The sequence below is a fragment of the Pipra filicauda genome, unplaced genomic scaffold, assembly GCF_003945595.2.
Source record: "Pipra filicauda isolate LSUMZ 115617 unplaced genomic scaffold, ASM394559v2 scaffold177_size2800117_pilon, whole genome shotgun sequence".
Lineage (NCBI taxonomy): Eukaryota > Metazoa > Chordata > Aves > Passeriformes > Pipridae > Pipra > Pipra filicauda.
Genome location: NW_024104284.1, coordinates 2418232 through 2436489, shown reverse-complemented (window position 1 = coordinate 2436489; position 18258 = coordinate 2418232). Strand labels below are relative to the sequence as shown.

The window sequence follows — 18258 nt, the reverse complement described above, 5'->3', positions numbered from 1 at the left end:
GCCGCAGGAAGGGCCCGCCCGGCTCCGCGGCGACCCCGGCAGGCCCCGCATCAGCATCGCCGGAATCCCAGGATCACTCAGGTTGGAAAAGACCTCTGAGATCTAATCGAACCTATGACCAAACACCGCCCTGTCTATTAGACCATAGCACTAAGTGCCACATCCAGTCTCTTCTTAAACACTTCCAGGGACCTCCCTGGACAGCCCCTTCCAACGTCTAATCACCCTTTCTCTGGAGAAATTTTTCCTAATATCCAATCTAATCCTCCCGTGGTGCAACTTGAGGTTGTTTCTTATTGTCCTATTGCTTGTGACTGGGGAGAAGGGACCAATTCCCACTTGGCTACAGCATCCTTTCAGGTAGCTGTAGAGAGAGACAAGGCCACCCCCAAGCCTCCTTTTCTCCAGGCTAAACTACCTGAGCCGCTCCTCATAAGACTTGTGCTCCAGACCCTTCACCAGCTTCGTTGTCCTTCTCTGGACTCGCTCCAGCAACACAATGTCTTGTGAAATGAGGGGCCCAGAACAGGACACAGCACTCGAAGTGTGGCCTCACCCATGCCGAGTACAGTGGACTGTCACTGCCCTGGGCCTGGTGGACACACTATTAGTGATACAGGCCAGAATGTCACTGGTATTCCCGGCCGCCTGGGCACAGGCCAGCTCACGTTCAGCCGCTGTCGAACAGCACTCCCAAGCCCTGCCATGGCGGGCCGACCCCTGCCCCCTCCTAGAACTGCGCGCCCCAGCATGCACCGCTCTGCTCGCGCGGCATGCCGGGAGCGCGGTGGGGGCGGGGCCGGAAGCGGCGCGTGCCCGAGCGGAAGCGCTCGGAGGCAGCTGGGCCTTCAGCGCGGCCCTGCGAGCGCGGAGGGAGCGGCACCAGCGGTGAGGGCCGAGACACCCCGCGGGCCGGGGCAGCCCCTCGGGGAGCCGCCGCAGAGGGCAGCGGGCCTCGCCCCGCTCCAGGCGGGAGGGGGCGGGCGGAGGGGCCGGAGCGGCCCCCGGAGCCGTCGCGGCGTGCGGGGCGCGGTGCCAGGCCGGGGTTCCCCCTCCGGGGTGGTGGCGAAAAGCGCATTTCTCCCCCCAGAGCCTTTTCCTTGGGATCCTGGCGCCGCCGGGAAAGGGGCTCCCCGGAGCTGTGCTGTGTTTGAGCATCGCTCCCAAACTCCTGCCGTAAGTGACGTTCGCCCTTTTCCTGCGCCAGGCCCCAGAGAGACGGGAAAAGCTAAGGCCGAAAGAATTTAGGCTGCGCCTCCAGGGTTTGTTGTGCCAAGGTGAGAAGTGCTGGTTAAAGTACTTTGGCTCTTTGGTAAGCAAAGCAAGGAAGAGGGTGATACGCCTACAATAAAAATAAGCTTTTGCGTACTGTGTGTTCCTCAGAGGGAGCTTCTGCTTTAAAAAAAAGGGAACCTGAGCATTAGTAAGTTATTGTTCGCTTCATATATATATTTGTGAAAGGGCGATGGTGATGCTGGCAGTTTGCCTTGACAGCTAATTTAATCTCACATCAGGTAACTTTTATTAAATATTTATTAAGTATGTTTGGTACTGTAGATTTAAGTTAAACTTTGCACTGTGGGGAGACCTAGATAGTTATATGCCACTTGTTTACTTGGCTTTGATGAAATTTGGAAGCAAACCAGAAAAACACAGATAAACAGGCAGGCGAGAGACCTTTAAGATAAGAACCCCTTTGGGCACTTATTTCTGAATAATTCCTTACGTGCTTCCAATTTACTCCTTTTGCTATAATAAGGGCCAAAAAAATTTGAGGGGGATAAACATCTGTTAACTGAAGAGTTACTTATAAGGAGAATAAGTTTTTATTAGTTTTTCTGTAGTATATTGCCTACCATCTTTGCACACGTAGCACATACCTTATGCCTCGGGATCAGCCTTTTAGTGTGCTTAAGTTATAGAATTTTTGCTACCATGTCCATCGAGAGCTTTAAGAGAATCTTTAGAAACTTTTAGCACTTCAGCACTTAGTTTTTTTCTTGTTGCATCAGAGAAAAGCCATTTGAGATTTAATTTTTTTTGTGTCAGGGTTGGTAATGAAAAGATTTAGATAGTTTCATGTAGTCTTAATATGAAGACTCTTAACAGTGGTGCAGTGAGGTAAATGAGTATCTTTTGAAAGGATACTCAGCTTAGGTGTTTTACTGTGTTTTGTAATTTTCAGAGTATATTACAATACACTGGGGCGGGTCATAACAGTTGTTTTCCAACTTAAGTTTTGTCATAAAAGTCTGGGTTTTGTCAGATTACAATAAAGGAATTTTGATGTACTTTGACAAGTTCACTTTGCACCTAGAAAGGTTTGGGATTTAATTATCTTCACTGTGGGGTAGTTTGCATGACAGTAGTTTTTGATTAATGCCTGTAAAAAGATGGCAGTAATCCATGCCCTATAAAGTTTTGCAGCAGGCCAGCAGCCTTTGTCAAGAGCTTACAGTACAGGGCTTTTATTGTATGTTTGGAAGAAAACAGTTAATGCTCCCCTACCCATTTGTTTTTTTTTTCTTGAAACTTTCTTGGGAACTACTGAGAAGGAAAGTTTCCTTAGACAGGAAAAGAAATCCTAAGTGGGATCTTTGATACTCCATACATGGTATCCTATCACATCACCAATCTCAATTAACATTCACCTTTAGTTTACCTTCCTGTTGCATTCCAGTGACCCCAAAAGTTTGAATTTTAGTGCCTGTGAGTATGGAATAGTGAATCAGCTGATTTGGAAGTCATGCTATGCCAGTTACCCATCGTGTTTTTTCAAAATATGCTTCGATCCCTACTTACATTAATTATTTTTCGATGCAGAGTGAGTAGTGAATGCTAAACTGAAGAGCGGTGTTTTTAAACAAATTATTGTACAGGATAGGATAGAATTTAGCATTGAACAATAGGAGGCTTCTGTTGCAACACATAGCAGCCTTTGATAACTGATGAATTCTTACTGATGCACAAATGACACCCAAAAAATTGTCAACAGCTGGCTTCTAAACTAACGTAGGAATTGTGAAGGAATTTGTGTTATTTGCCACACATTTTCCGGAAAGTGATAGTTTAGAGTACAGAAATGTCACCAGCTAAGCAATACAAAAGCCATGTGCATGTGCTGTAGCTGATGAGTTGGAAACCATTTGAGTTTCCTTGAACCAGAATGGGATTTTTTTTAAAGAGTTTTCCTGTGGGATCAAAGAATCTGGGTGCTTGAAATGTTTGCATAGATTTAATTTTCTTGTATTGACCAGAACAGAGCAGTGGGGTTCTGGAAGCCGTATAGTGGTTGTGTGTGTTCAGCTACATTAGTGTTCAGCTACATATGTCCTTCCAGTCTGTTCCACTCTCATCAACATACAGCATGTACAAGGAAATGATATTCTGGAATTTCTGGGAAAGCCTGGGAGATGAGCTCACAACTTTGGGAGTGAGGGGGGATAGTCGTGGACGTGCTTCGATTTTGTTCGTGCATTTGATGGTCAAGAGAAGCAGGGAAGAGATCGAACTAAACTCACTACACCATGGTATTTCTTAGAGCTGTAAGAAGATGTTGAAGTATGCAAACAAGAACACTTGCCTCCTGTGGCTTAGTTGCTGTGTTTTGTGATACTTTGTTATAGTCTACCTCATGCCTGTAAATATTCTGGCAACTTGTGGCAGTTTTCAGTTCTCTAGTATACAATGAGAATGTTGTTTTCTGCAGCAAGAACTTCCTTTTTAGACTGGCTGGAAGTTTTGTGTGCCAAATAAGCTGATTTTAGTTGTATTGTATTCTCCCTCATAGATAAAAAAGTGACATATTCCTTTTATGTAAACTTTCCCTTAACAAGCGCAGTTTTTGCTAATATTTTTTTTTTTTAAGGGGGCAAAGCAGAACAGCAGTACCTAATATATATGCTTTTTAGAGATTAAAGTCAGGGAGCTGATCTACCTAATTGGTAATGTCACATAAGCTTCTTGAAGGTTCTTTGCAGGAGTCTGGAATAGTCAAGTCAAAAATATATAATAAATACAAGTTCTCAAAACTTGGATTGTTCTCTTCCCAACTGCTTCATTGGTGAAGTCAGACAGGGGCAGCTATAAAATTTGGAAAAGTAATTAAAATATAGGTAGTTACCAGACATCTTCAGAAATCTCAGAGTCTCTTTCTTCATATTGGCTTGACAAATGCTGTTGCTTGTGCTGCTTTAGTTATACAGAAGGAAAATGTAGTGACATGCTTTGCAATAAACATTACATTGGAAAATACACTGTAAGAAAATAATTTCTTGGAAAACAACTGTTACGACCCGCCCCAGAAAAGGGCGGGGGGGGTAAACCAGGTTCTTATTAATAAATCTCTTGGGGTGGATTAGAGTGAAACAACACTGAATAATTGGTGTTTGAAAACATATATGTAGGGTTTATTTTAGAACAATTTTGTTTCAAAGGTAAACAGGTATGTTGGCATTTTGGGTGTTATCATCTGTATTTTTCATCTATGGCAATATGGCATAAAGATAACCTTTAGGGAAAATACATAAGGGAGAGAATGGAAAGACAGGATAAGGGTAAGGGAAAGAAAAGCTGAGAGTGGAAAGATGTCTATAGTCACCGCCCACGGGGTCCAGCGATGAAACTTGGTAGTTGCAGCTTCCATGTCTGTCAGTTGAAGTGGAGGCCTTGGTCTGCTGGGGGTGAAGGAGGGGAGCCCCCACACTCAAAGAAGTTATGAGTTGTTATATCCATGGATAGTGTCACAGGCCATGCCACGAGCCTCCAACGTCTCCTGGGCCTGCGCAGAGTTCCTGTGAGGGGCCTGGTAGAAGGGTTTTTCCCACCTTTCAGAATTGGCGAGGGGATGGGCTTTAATGGGCCATGCCATGAACCTCCAACATCTCCGACAGGCCAGCGCAGAGTTCGTGTGGAGGGCATGGTATACATGGCTCTTCTCGCCTTTTCTGGGCTTGACACCTTCAGCAGCACTGGAGGGGGAGATGGACCCAGCTGCCCATCATAGGTATAATGCAAAAGCCTGCAAAAGTCTCCTGGCAGTCCTAGAATGCATAAATCATTAACTATTTCAGTCTCTGACAACAACATACAAGGTTTATTGACTCTCCTGTTTCTAACCTATTATTTAAACCTTAAGGCCATGCTGTCGTCAAGTAAAAAAGATTGTGCAGAAAATTTCCTTCCATACTCTTTTTACTATGGGCACAATTGAGAATTTGTGCGTGACAATGATTCCTACATCCTTTATATTTCTTGTTTATGTTCATTTGTTGGACTTAAACTGAGATACAGTGTTGGCATAGTTCTCCCTATTTCATGCTTATCTTTTTAATGAATTTTTATATTTATCTTCATTCCAGTTTTATTTTGCTGCGCTGAGTAAGGAAGACTAATTTTTCTTTTATAAAACAAGCTCTTTGGTCATATCAATAGCTCCTTCCTGTAGTTCTTGTAATTCGAACTTCTTTTTCTTGAAACCAGGAATTCAGAATTGTGTGTGGTATTCCAGACGAGTTGTTGCTCTTGTGCAACAGTGCTCATATCTATCTCTGTTGCAAAGAAATCCTCAATGTGCATTTTCCTCTTTGTTCCCCACCTTTTTTTTTTTTCTTTTGGTCCCTTAGAGCTGCATCAGTTTCTAGTTGACCACAGAATGTCTATACTCCCAAATAACAAGCCCTGACTACCTGAAAGAAGATTGTATTGGTCCCTACATACAGGAATCTTGCACTTCATAACATTTAACTTCATGAGTTTCTAGTATGCGGTTTTTCAAGACTGGTCACTTGTGTGTGTTATGCTTTGTTCCCCTTTTGTTGCAATGCTTTTCACTTCCATCTCATCCAAATCTACCTATTGTTTTCTGGCAGCACTGTTTAAAATAAAAGTTCAAGATATTTTTTGAAGGAACTAGTAGTTCTTTTCTAGCCCAGTTGTGCCATACCATACTGTGTTCTCGTAGTCTTGTAGCAAATTTCTTTCTCATTTTAAGATTACCTCTCGTCATATTTATTTAACCCTATATGATGTAAGAGTCCAGATTGCATCTTTTTTTCAAGGAAAATGATTGATTAATTTTTAGGTATTGGAATAGTTCAGTGTGTCCTAAATCTTACTAAGGCATACTATATTTTTTTCCTGTTTTCCTTTTTAGAACAACTGAATTCAGACCACCAAGCCTGATAGGTTTTTCACCTTCTTTGTTAACTGCTGTATTTTTTTTCCCCTCTATAATCATAGCACTTTTCATTTGATTTATGAAAATGCTCATTGCATCTTTTTGGGACAGCTCTAATGTTTTTTTTGTGTAGACATTTCTTTTCAGTTCTCCACTTTCAATGCATTAGCCTCCTCAAGTTATGCTTTTACCTTGCAAGGTCTTAATGTATCTGCATTCCCACTAACTAACTTGTCTTTATTCCTTTATTTAGTAACAGTACTTGTATTGTAAACCAAGGAACATTTTATCCTCACCAGCACTTCCAAAAAATAGTATTACTTCCATGTTTTTTTTTAATTATTATTATTTATAAATCATAAGTGGTTTCACTACTCTTTTGGAATATAGCGAAGGGTTTTGTGGCTAGAAAAAGTGATAGCAGAAGTGATCCTCTTCTGCAAAGTAGAAGTAATAATGTAAGGTGTCTCTTCAGTTCCTCAGCAACAGATACTCTCCAATAAGATGCTTGATTTCCCACTTACAAAAACTGTTGGAATAGGGTGAAAGATCCCATCAGTTTTGGGCCCTAACTGTTCCAGCACCCAAATGTAATTTCCTTAGATGAGTTCCTGGAATTACTGAAAATGGTGAAGGCATTTAACACTCAAAGACAGCAGCAATGTAAGTGAAGGATGAATTTTGCTCATTTCTCCACAGACAATTAAAAACTATTGGTTATGCGTGTGTAGTTTGGTTAGGTGTACATAACAAAGTGCCTTTTTGTGAAAGATGGAGGCAACATTCAGGCTCTTTCATATTTGTAGCTATAAAAAAAGGGAAATGGAACAAATCAGTATCAAAGTGCTGTGGAGAAGCGAAGTTATCAGCAATAGCAAAGCGATGTCTGTAGTGCTTCTTCCAAAGCTTGCAGCTTCCTCAGCTTGCTTACATTATCTTGTTGAACTATTACCAGAAACATAGGAGGGAGGGAATGTGGGGAGTGGTCTCTATTCTGGTCTCTTTTGCTGCCCTCAACCCTGAATATCAGCTGGCAAACCACCCAGGTTCCCTGGTGCTGTTTTCCTGAATCTGTGGGCACACAATAGTAGTTCATTGATTTTTACTGGGTTAATGTTTAGAGAGCAGCTGTTGACATGAAAGAAATTTTAGGACAGCAGGTGGGTGGGTGGAATTTCTCTTCCAAAGTTTTCTTTTCCACAGCAGAGATGCAGTTCAGGGTAAAGAAATATAAGTTGTGTCTGAACATGTTAGATTTGTTTTGCACATAAGTGCTTCCATTTCTCTAACTCTTTAGATTCACTTTCACGGAGAAATACGTATGCAGCAAGCTGGATGTCAGTATATAAGCTATGGAAGCTCCTGGTTAACTTACCATGTGAATACCTACATTAAATGTCTGAAGTAGATTATCTAGGTGACACGGGTGGTGGTATCAGGAGCTGTCAATCTCTTGGGAAGGACAGGTTGGAGGCCAGGTATTTAGTGCATACCGATTAGACTGATCCCTGAGCCTTGTCTTCTCCGGCCTAAACAACCCCAGTTCTCTCAGCCTCTCCTTGTGTGACAGGTGCTTCAATCCCTCAGTCATCTTTGTGGCCCTTTGCAGGACTCAGTTCAGTCTGGCACGTGCTGGACCCAGCGCTCCAGATGTGTCCCACTAGTGCTGAGTGGAGGGGCAAGATCACCTGCCTTAACCTTCTGGCAGTGCTCTTAACAGAGCTCAGGGTGCTGTTGGCCACCTTTGCAGCAAGGACACACTGCTGGCTCGTGTTCAACTTGTCCACTAGCACTCCCAGGTCTATTTCTGCAGAGCTGTTTTCCAGCAGGTCGGCCTCCGGACAGTACTGGTGCCAGGGGTAATTTTTCCCAGGGTGCAGGTGTTTGCATTTTCCATTGGTGAACTTCATAGGTTTCCGTTTTCAAAATGGACTGCTCATCAACATTGTATGCTGTGTATTATCGTATTATTTTCTGAAGAGTGTTTATGATAACATAAAGACTAATAAATGAAGGTGACTTTAAAAATGCTACTGCTGACTCAAAATATTGCCTCTTGTGTTTTTTCAGACGCTCCTGTTGCAAAATCTGCAGTTGAAAAGGAATTTTTTTTTTATAGGAAGAGAATGGGTAAGTTCATAGTCTTAGAGTGTTTTCTGCTTTCCTGTGATTTGAAACATTTTCTCTCTCACATTAGTAGAAGAGTTGGATTGTAAGACTTTAAATGTTGATCTTGTCACTGTTTTTCTTGCAGCCTCAAAAGTAAGTGGAACTTCCTACAAATGTTTTGTAGGAGAATTTTCTCAAGTGACTGTTCATTTATGGAAACACTTGTTCAGAGTGCATCCATCTAACAAAACATTTCACTTGCTTAACATGCGTAGTCCTAAAAATGTACATGCTAAAATAGGAATGCCTTTAGGCTTTTATCGCACTAAACTTTTAGATAGTGGACAAGAAAGTTTCACTGTGTACTGTTTTAAGTAATTCTTTGCTTGTTTGTTAGCTAAGGTCAGCCTGTTGAATTCTGGCTCAAGAGATCATAATAAGAACTGATTTCTGGTAAATTACATGGTGTGTGATATGACTACGTCTGAAACTGTTGTATCTGCCTCTACAAATGACTGGTTAATGAAATGCGATTGGACAGATTCTGGTTTTATCTGTACTTTTTCTGAGTGTATTTTAGCATGTTTGGCACTGACAGTACTTTACTAAAATTGACAATAACTAAATGGTAATTCAATTTTAATTTCAAATTCACAAAACAACTTGAGTGGGGGAATGTTTTGCTTGCTATACTGGCAACAGTAATTCAGCTTTTAAAGATAGCGCTGTTGGGATAGAATAAATGAAGGCACAAAAAGGGAAGAGGGTAAAGGCTTCTGGATAAGAAAAGTAAAGAGTGGGTATTTGGTGCAACAGAAAAAGCACAGTCAAAACTGCTGTGGGGAGAATTTCCAAATTTCCTTGGGTTTAGTGCTTTGGCAGTTTCCCTGTTTTCCACCACAACATGGGTGTGCACTAATGCTGTGTGGTTCTGGGTCTCGTTCGGCAGTGAGGGAAGATGAATCTTCATTTCTTCAGTGCAGGAATACTGACTGCTTTTATTCTTACCTGTGCTTCGGAAAGCACTTTTTTCCTTGCAGTCTGTGTTTTTAAATATCAGCTATGTCTTTAGGTAACTTTTAGGATGATAAACATGGCAATAGCCTTACAGTGGGAATCAGTAGCATGTTCAATTCACTTCAGAATGTCTAAAGGGAAAGTTCATCCCTACATAGATTTTAGAAATCATGACAGAATTTGGTGATGGAGGAATGAAAGAGGAGAGATGTTGAAATTCCTACTTGTGCAAAAATTCTTACCTTAAAACAGATTGCTGATTGTTTCAGAGGGGATTAACTCTGTTAGAGCATGGCGATAATAAAGCCAAGGTTGTGGGTTCAATCCCCTCATTCACTTAAGAGTTGGACTTAGTGGTCTCTGTGGGTCCCTTCCAACTCAGAATGTTCTGTGATTCTGTACAAAGTCCACAAATATGGAAAATGCTTCTGTCTTATTTCTGGTTGCATTTGGATTCTTCATTTTGCAAACGTAGTCATAGAAAAGACTGCAACTTGCATTATTAGTGTTGTGAGTCAGTATATTATGTTCTCAAGCCATTGTCTTTTTTTCCATTATAGATGGAGAAGAGAAAACATATGGTGGGTGTGAAGGCCCAGATGCTATGTATGTGAAGTTAATATCCTCCGATGGCCATGAGTTCATCGTAAAAAGAGAGCATGCATTAACATCAGGAACAATAAAAGCTATGTTGAGTGGACCGGGTAGGTACAAAAGATTTAGTACCTTCACATTCTTTGCTTTCACTTTTGGACAGTTTGATATTTTATCGTGCAGTGAGTGAAAGTTGGAATAAATGATAACTTTTCCAGGTCCTGCCTAGTTCCTGTTTCCAGCAGAACAGTCCACCTCTGTGGAGTATTGTGCTACCAGACTTAAAATTGAACTCTTTTTTTGGGAAGTTAGTGATCGTATAGTATCATTGCTACTAGTTTCTCATGGTATGAGAACTTGAGGGCACTACATGAAATGTGTAGCTGTCAAGTTCTAAACGAACAAGCTGGTAGTTTTTTATTGCCACCTCCAGTGGAACTTGTATTCTATATGGAGTTAATTTTCTGCATAACAGGTCATGTGGTTCTGTGCTTTAATTTGTGACCAGAACAGTGCTGATAACACACCTCTGTTTTAGCTGTTGCTGAAAGGTGTTTTGCACGCACTCCAGACCTTCTCTGTTCCTCACTCTACCCCCACCCAATGACTTTCCAGACAGGAGGGAACAGATGTCCCGAACTATTGAAAGAGATATTACATGCCATATAATATCATGCTCCAAAGTTAAAAAGAGAGCGGAGGGAATTAGGGAGGTGTAGTGGGTTGACCCTGGCCAGATACCAGGTACCCACTGAAGCTGCTCTCTCGCTCTCCCTCTGCAACTGGACAGAGGAGAGAGAAAAAAAACTAGGAAAGGATTCATGAGTAGAGATAAGAGCTTGGAGAGGTCAGTGGTTGAGTCTTGTTTTGCCCATGAAGGTAATCAAAGTGTGGACAGTACTTAATATTTATTACTAACAGGATAAGAGCCAAAGAGTGAGAAATAAAACAGTCTTAAAAACACCTTCCCTCCACCCCTCCTTCCTTCCTTGTTCTCCCTCCTCCCCCCCAGTGGTGCAGGAGGACGGGGAATGGGGGTTGCGGTCAGTTGTTGTTTCTGCCACTGCTCAGGGAGAGGAGTCCTTCCCCTGCTCCCGTGGGGTCCCTCCCATGGGAGACAGTCCTTGATGGACCTCTCCAGTGTGAGTCCATCCCTCAGGCAGCAGTTCTTCCCAAACTGCTGTTCCATGGGTCACTCCTCCATGGAGTGCAGTCCTTCATGAATGAGCTGTACTGATGTGGGTCCCCCACAGGGGCCACAAGTCCTACCTGGGAAAAACCTGCTGCAGCGAGGGCTTCTGTCTCCATGGGCCGCAGGTCTCTGCTCCATCCTGGGCCTCCTACGGGGTCACAGCCTCCTTCATGCATCAACCTGCTCCATGGACTGCAGGTGGGTCTCTGCACCCGGATAGTGCTCCATGGGCTGCAGGGGCACAGCTGCTCCACCATGGGCTGCACCACGGGCTGCAGGGCCTCAGCTCCAGCGTCTGGAGCACCTCCTGCCCCTCCTTCTGCACTGACCTTGGTGTCTACATGGTGTCCCATGTTCTCACTCCACTCTTCCCTGGCTGGAATTTCTTCTGCACAACAATCTTCTTTTCTGAAATATGTTATCACAGAGGCATTACTATTACTCCTAATTGGTTCGGCCTTGGCCAGCGGCAGGAAGTCCATCCTGGAGCCGGCTGGCATTGGCTCCACGGAACAGGGGAAGCTTCTGGCAGCTTCTAACAGAAGCCACCCCTGTAGCCTCCCCCCGCTACCAAAACCCAGCCACAGAAACCCACTACAGAAGGTTAGCCACTTTTTGCTTGGGAACTGGCTGGGCATCAGTCTACCCATGGGAGGTGATGATTACCTTTGCATAACTTGTTTTGTTTTCTTTCTCTTCTCTCAACCCACCAGTTTTCTTGCTTTTACTCTTCCTTTCCTCTTCCTTTGTCCACAGCTGGGGCAAGTGATCAAGTGGCTGTGTGGTGCTCAGCTGCCTAGTTGGATTTAGGCCACATGTTCACAGCATCCTATGGCAAGGAATTCCTGAGCCTAATGATGAAAGTTAGCTTTCCTTTGAGACAAGGGTAGATAAACTTACAGAAGGGAAGGACCTTGTGTGTTATTGAATATATGAGACTATGTCTGGGTTAAGAAGTGTCTAAACTAATTTTTGAAGACCAAAAGGTTTGGAGGAGAGAACAGGGAGAAGTTGACACAGGCTTTCCATCTTCTTTACCCTCATCTTGTGTCTTTACCTTTAGCCACTGCAGTGGTGGGCAGTGGGCTGTGTGGAGCTCGGATCTGAATATGGTCATTCTTCTGTTCTCTTTTAGGTTTTGGTGAGGAGGATTATTGGAGAGATCTATTTGTGTAATACATTTTAAAATTACTTAGTAATACTTGGACAAACTGAGCAATTAAAATTCTCAGCTTAATGTTCTGCTGTTATTTTAGTGGTTGCATTTGAAAATATGTAAAATGTCTTTTGTGTCTGATCCACTCCATGTTGTCCTCCCAGAAAGGCAAGAGGAAGAGTAGTTACAAGACCTGCTCTGAATTTGTTCAACGAGGGAATAAAAGGCAAAATAACCTGCTTAGAGGGCTAGAAACTGACTCTGTAAAGGACTCGGCATTCAAGGATATTTTGTATAAAAACTAGCAAGATAAATGCGTTCACAAGGGAAAGTACCATTGCTGTCTAGTTCAGTAGGTCATAATTTCACTGATGTTTAAGTGTTCTGTTCCAGTGCTGTGACAATTGCCAATATGCTAACATTTCTTCTGTTGCTTCTGACCGTTCCTGTACTAGAATTCAAGCCAGATTGCCTTCAGTGCGTGCAGATACTTCTACACAAATCTGTGTAGACATTAGTAAATAGTTCTGTTTTGTAGTTAGAAGGGGATGCCTACAGAAGTAATGGGAACCAAACACTACTAGTCTTCCATAAATATGGAGTTCATGTTAGTATTTTTTGTGTTGTCTTTCAGCTTATTGAAAGTCCAGAGATGTGAGGAAAAGAGAAACAAAGATAACAGTAGAACGGCTGTGGGATGAACCATAGGATGACTTTGTATCATCCAGTTTTCATAGTTATAGGCACTATAGAAAGCTAATTTCAAATGTACTTGTGTTTTGAGATTTGAGCTTGGGATAAATTCTTTAATATCTAATAGCGATGAACTCGTACTGTATGTAACCTTTCCTCCAGTACAACTAGAGTTTCTCTATCCCTGCTGCCTGCCTGTTTTCACAACTTACCAAGTCAATGCATCTTTGAGGTTTCAACCCTTTTGTCAAATCTGCCCGAAACTGAGAAATTCAAAGCTAGTGAGTCACAGAAGGGACTGCTGCTAGGTGTGCATGTGCAGACACAGTGCATCTATAAAGCTTTTTTTCCCCCCTTCGTTAAGACAGTTAGAAATTTGATGTCTTTTTATTGTTGTCGTTGTTACTGTGAACTTCAGAACCTTTAGGACTGAGCACACTACAGTTTTAGAGCACATATCAGCTATATTAGAAGTAAACCTAAATTTCTGGTGTAGTTGTTCAGAATATTGTTAATAGGCTACAGCCAAAATAAACACTTTGTAATGCTGGGTATCTTAATATTCTTGAGAGCTCTGAATATGGCACCTCCTGCTTTACAACGAAGAATCTAATACCCTGGAATATGGGACTTATGCAGGTCTATTTAGAATGTGTTATATTAGTGTACTAGTGTGTTTCATTTTGCAGTGAATTGAGATTCTGACTTTTGCTTTGGTGTTCTTTTGTGTTGTTTTTTTTTCTTTCTACAGGACAGTTTGCAGAAAATGAAACAAATGAGGTCAATTTTAGAGAGATCCCATCCCATGTCCTATCCAAAGTATGCATGTATTTCACCTACAAGGTCCGCTATACTAACAGCTCTACGGAGATTCCTGAATTCCCAATTGCACCTGAAATTGCACTGGAACTTCTGATGGCTGCAAACTTCTTAGATTGTTAAATAAAATAAATTATAATAAAAAAATGTAAAACTTTTTTCAGTATTTAATACATGTAGTTCAGTTAGTAACTTTTTTCAGATAGCATGTTGCGTGTGTGCTGTTGAGAACTATAAAGTTCACTGCAGAGGCAGTTGCCTTCAGTTCTTTTGCATATAGCAATCATTCAGTTGGAGTTTGTTTTGCTGCTTACACAAATAAGGACCTTTTCACAAATAAACAAATATGCCAATTAGTAGATGGCTATGCCTTATCCTTTAGGTGTGGTAGAACTTTCTTTTAATACAATGAGCATAGCGAATACTGGAGTTTAGTCTCATATTCTCTAAAAGGTAATTATAGTTACATACGAGTAGCTGTTTAGGGTTTCTAACTTTCTCTTGTTTTTAAAGTTTCTAAACATCTGAACTTAATCTCCTTTTTAAGATGGCTGTCCTTTAGAATAGTTACACTAACTAGATTAGAAGTGCCGTCCCTAGGTTTGTATACTGGCAGTGATATTCCAGTTAGGGTGAAAGTGGAGTATGTAGGAGAATGTTTAAGAAGGCTTTTAATTTAAGTCATAGTATAGACATATGTAAAGGTGTACTTGATACATTTTTCTTTTATAACATAAATTTACCCTGTTAGTAATTTCAAATATTCCAGTCACTTGTCTGTGCAGTAAGACTGTGATCCTACTGACAGTGACTTTTAAGGGGAAAACTAACTGTTACAATCTATGTATATTATCTTCTGTATAACATATAAGGTTATTCTTAATATACTGTCACTTGACCCGATAAGGATTTTATATGACCTCAGTTATGGTTTATTTCCATTGTTCTGATTGTTTATGTAAAGTCTGTATTTAATCTTTAGAGTAGTAGTCATTTCAATTTTGTAACATAGCAGCTGAAAAGATATCAGTTATCTTACCTTTTACCTCTTCCTTGACCTCTCCCTTGTACCCGCAGAAAAAGACCCTAAAATGTTGGAGGTCTTTTATATTTGAAGGAAAGGGCATTAAGCAGATGTTTAAGGAGCTGTTTTATAAATTTCATAGGTCTTTCCAATGTTTTTACAAATGTTTTAGGGGAAAAGGATTGGCAAGCCGCTGATGTAATACTAGAGTGGAACACATCATCTCTTGGTAGTTCCTGCTGGCAGTTGCTTGTATTATGAGTTCTTTGTTCAAAGCAAGTTTCCATAAAGAGGAAAAAACCAAACAACTTGAGACAAGAAGTTGCTTTTTGGTCAGCTGCAGCCTGAAGAATGCTTCTGCCAAAACCATGTGTAAATGAGAATAAATCTAATGCATCATGAGAAATGATGCAAAAACAATGTAGTTAGCATTTCCATCAGCCGCCTGTGCTTCAGCTTTGTTTTGATCAAGAAGTGGTTGTGGTCTATCATGGAAAAATCACACTGACTGATGGTGGGACCTCTTTCTTGATGTATTAACTCATGGCTAATTTAGAGGGCTGAAACTCTCCTCTAAACCTGTTTCTCAACATAAATACAACTTTGAAGAGATTTTTCTGGTTGAAAACTAGTCATTTACAGAGACTATGCTGTCTGCCCATGGAGGAGTTCAGTTCTGACAAACGAAATTTTATTCTGGGCTTAAATAATGCTTGATAGACAAGCTGACATTTATCTATGTGTTGATAGATTAGCTGACATTTATTCACATCACATACTTTGGCACAATTTAATGTGTTTAATGTGGGGATGTCTGTGACCAGATTGGTTTTGCACGATAAAGCTGAAGTGCATTGCAGGGCAATTGTCTGGAATCCTATGTGTAAGCACTGTGGTCAGTGCTGTTAGTAACTCATTTTCAAGAGCACTAGAAAGATAAACCAGAGATACCCTGCTATGCTGCTTTTGTTAGAGCTGCTAGGAATACCCTAAAAGGTCAAGGAATACCGACATGGATATTTTAGTCACAACTACATATCAATCTGAATGAGTCTTAAGTTCACTGGCCATTTTTAATAGTTTTGAGATTAATGACTTGAGGCTTAAAATTATATAGTTTGAAATTAAAGCAAAAAGTATGTCATTTTTTTAAAAATGGTGTTTTTTCTTTTTTTTTTTTCTTTTCTTTCTTCCCCTTTTTAAGCATTCCAAAACAATTTCCTGTTAAAATACATTGCATTTTACTATTCTGTACTTCAGCAGTAAGGTAAAATAGCTGGTTTAGCTCTGAAGAATAATTTTGTTGGTTTTCTTTCAGCTTAATGTATCATACAGTAGCTTCGAACACTCAGGAAATGCAGTAGTGTCCCAGAGCGCACTATTTGCAAAACCACCGGCTGTTGAAACTAAGCAGATTTCTAAGTGGGAGGGGGGCAGAGGGAATTAGTGCAATTTCCGTGCTAGTTACATGGGTATGCTATTATCAGACAATTGGAAACTTACCACGCTTAACCCCTGAGTTCTAAATAAATTTCAAAGTTGAAAATTTTTAAACCTGTGTTTCTTTTGATTTATGACTTCTCAGAGGAAGTGTTCAGGTGCAGAATCATAATTTTCATGGCTATAGTATATGGCAATGTAATTAGTATTTAGGTAATAGGTTGTGAAACTGCATGTATAAAATTAAAGGTGGTGGGGTTTTTTCATAGTTCTAAAGAGTTTCATACATTTAAAGTGTTTAGATATCTTTGTGCTGCTCTGAGTTACAAGTATCCACAGTTCTCAGAAACAATTAAGTACTAAAAAGGCATGGTATTCCTGAACAGGCTTGAAGAAGATACTTTCAAGGATACTTCAAGGATATCATGCTGAGGATATTTTGAAGACTTCAAGCGTCCCATAATACTCCTTTTACTTAGTAAGCTAGTCCTGTATCTGATGGTTCAAGATTTAAACTTAACCGCTGATTGAGTGATAGAAACTTCCAGATTCTTTACTAACTGTTATGGTTTGTAATCATTTGAATGTTAACAAGCTGCTGAAGAAGTCTCTGATGGTCTCCAGCATAGTCTGTGCATCCAGAATGATCAGAACTCCACAAGACATGAAATTCCTTTTTGGTTTTGAAGTTGAAAAAAGGATTCATCATCTGGATTCACTGTGCCATTATATTCAACAGCTGTGCTGGACATGATGTCTGAAAGGCATTTCTTAATTAACAGCAATAAGTTTGGAAAACTGGTTGCTTCTGCCTGTGTTTTATCATTGTATATTGTATTTCACACGCCTAAACTGCAGCAATGGCTGTTAGTTTTTTTCACCCTTTCTTGTTTTGACTCTTCCCGTTGAAAGGGTGTTCCCAACATTTCCCTAAATCTGTTGGTTTATGTGATAGATAAAGTGGACAAGGAAATTAGCAGGGTGGGAAAGTTAACTTTTCAATCCATGTTTTGTGTCCCTCTTTTTATTTTGTCAGCTCTCAAATGTTGCAGTATAATTTAAGGGAGTAACAGTTACTGCAGAGTCAACAAAAACACAATGTTAGTGTGTAGGAACTAATGAGAAGTAGCAGTTTTCCTAGCTAAAAACTAAGGGTGGAGCCTGTGATATAAACGTGATTTCAACAACTGAGTAAGAAAAAACAGTAGGAACTCGTTAAAAGATCACGTGGTTTTGGAAGACAAACTAGGATGCTGGTTTTTAAAGACAGAGTAAAGTTTTGCAATTAGCAAAAAAAGGTACTAGGTAGTTTTTTCCCATGGAAAAAGTTCAACTTTGAAGGATTTTGTCAAATTATCAGCTGGATTGGAGTTGTTTTTTTCTTTAATGTATTTTGTTAGATGGCAATTTTATGTGAAGATACCAATCCTGTGAACTCAATGTGTGGCATAGCCATTGGAAGAGCTGGAAAAGAGCACATAGTAGATTTTGTGATTATTACCAGCCACCTGTAAAACTTGAGTGTCATCACTAAGGGAGCACAGAGAAAGGAATGGTGAGTTTATCAATTTGAATTTTAAGACCTGTTATGTGTCAAGAAATCAAGCTTTGTGTACGTTACATCCAAAATGCAGTTTGTGTAATCTTCTATGGGAGAAAGGTCACTGAGATTAAAAAAAAAAAAAAAAGAAAAAAGATATATCTTCCTGTCATTGCCATGTTACTGTTTTGTGTTTACAGAACACAGGATTTTCCTCCCACACTACATGGGAGGAGATCACAGATACAAGGTCATGATTTTTCTCTGACAAATGGAGTACTTCAGCGTCTCATCTTATTGAACTTACGTACTTGGCCAGTTTTCAAGATGTTCGTCATGTAATGTTTTACAGCTTGTTGAGGAGAGAATTGGAAAATTAAGTTAAAATTACCCCTGAAATATGTATTGCCTTTTAGTTCAGTGAAAGTAACAACTTGAGAGCTTTTAGATAAATTAAAATCTACAGTACTGTGCTAAAGTTACTATTTTCCAGAAT

The 18258-nt window shown here is 40.6% G+C and overlaps 1 protein-coding gene across 4 annotated transcripts; it reads left to right on the top strand.

Annotated features, from left to right (window-relative positions):
- Positions 1–60: 60 nt before the first annotated feature.
- ELOC (elongin C) lies at positions 61–16336 on the top strand. 4 transcript variants are annotated; one of them, XM_039379834.1, is made up of 5 exons: positions 813–888; positions 1208–1277; positions 8249–8308; positions 9865–10008; positions 13691–16336. In XM_039379834.1, the coding sequence occupies exons 3-5, from the start codon at positions 8305–8307 to the stop codon at positions 13879–13881; spliced, it is 339 nt and encodes a 112-aa protein (XP_039235768.1). In that variant the 5' UTR covers positions 813–888; positions 1208–1277; positions 8249–8304; the 3' UTR covers positions 13882–16336. The 4 variants fall into 4 exon arrangements, with proteins under 4 accessions (XP_027577840.2, XP_039235768.1, XP_027577844.1 ...); XM_039379833.1 differs by having other exon boundaries at positions 868–888; positions 1091–1277; XM_027722039.2 differs by lacking the exons at positions 813–888; positions 1208–1277 and adding an exon at positions 61–81.
- Positions 16337–18258: the final 1922 nt, after the last annotated feature.

Excerpts from the sequence above, each read along its gene's own strand:
- ELOC (XM_027722039.2), top strand. Across the intron at positions 10,009-13,690 it reads AGCTATGTTGAGTGGACCGG|GACAGTTTGCAGAAAATGAA; the intron begins GTAGGTACAAAA and ends TTCTTTCTACAG.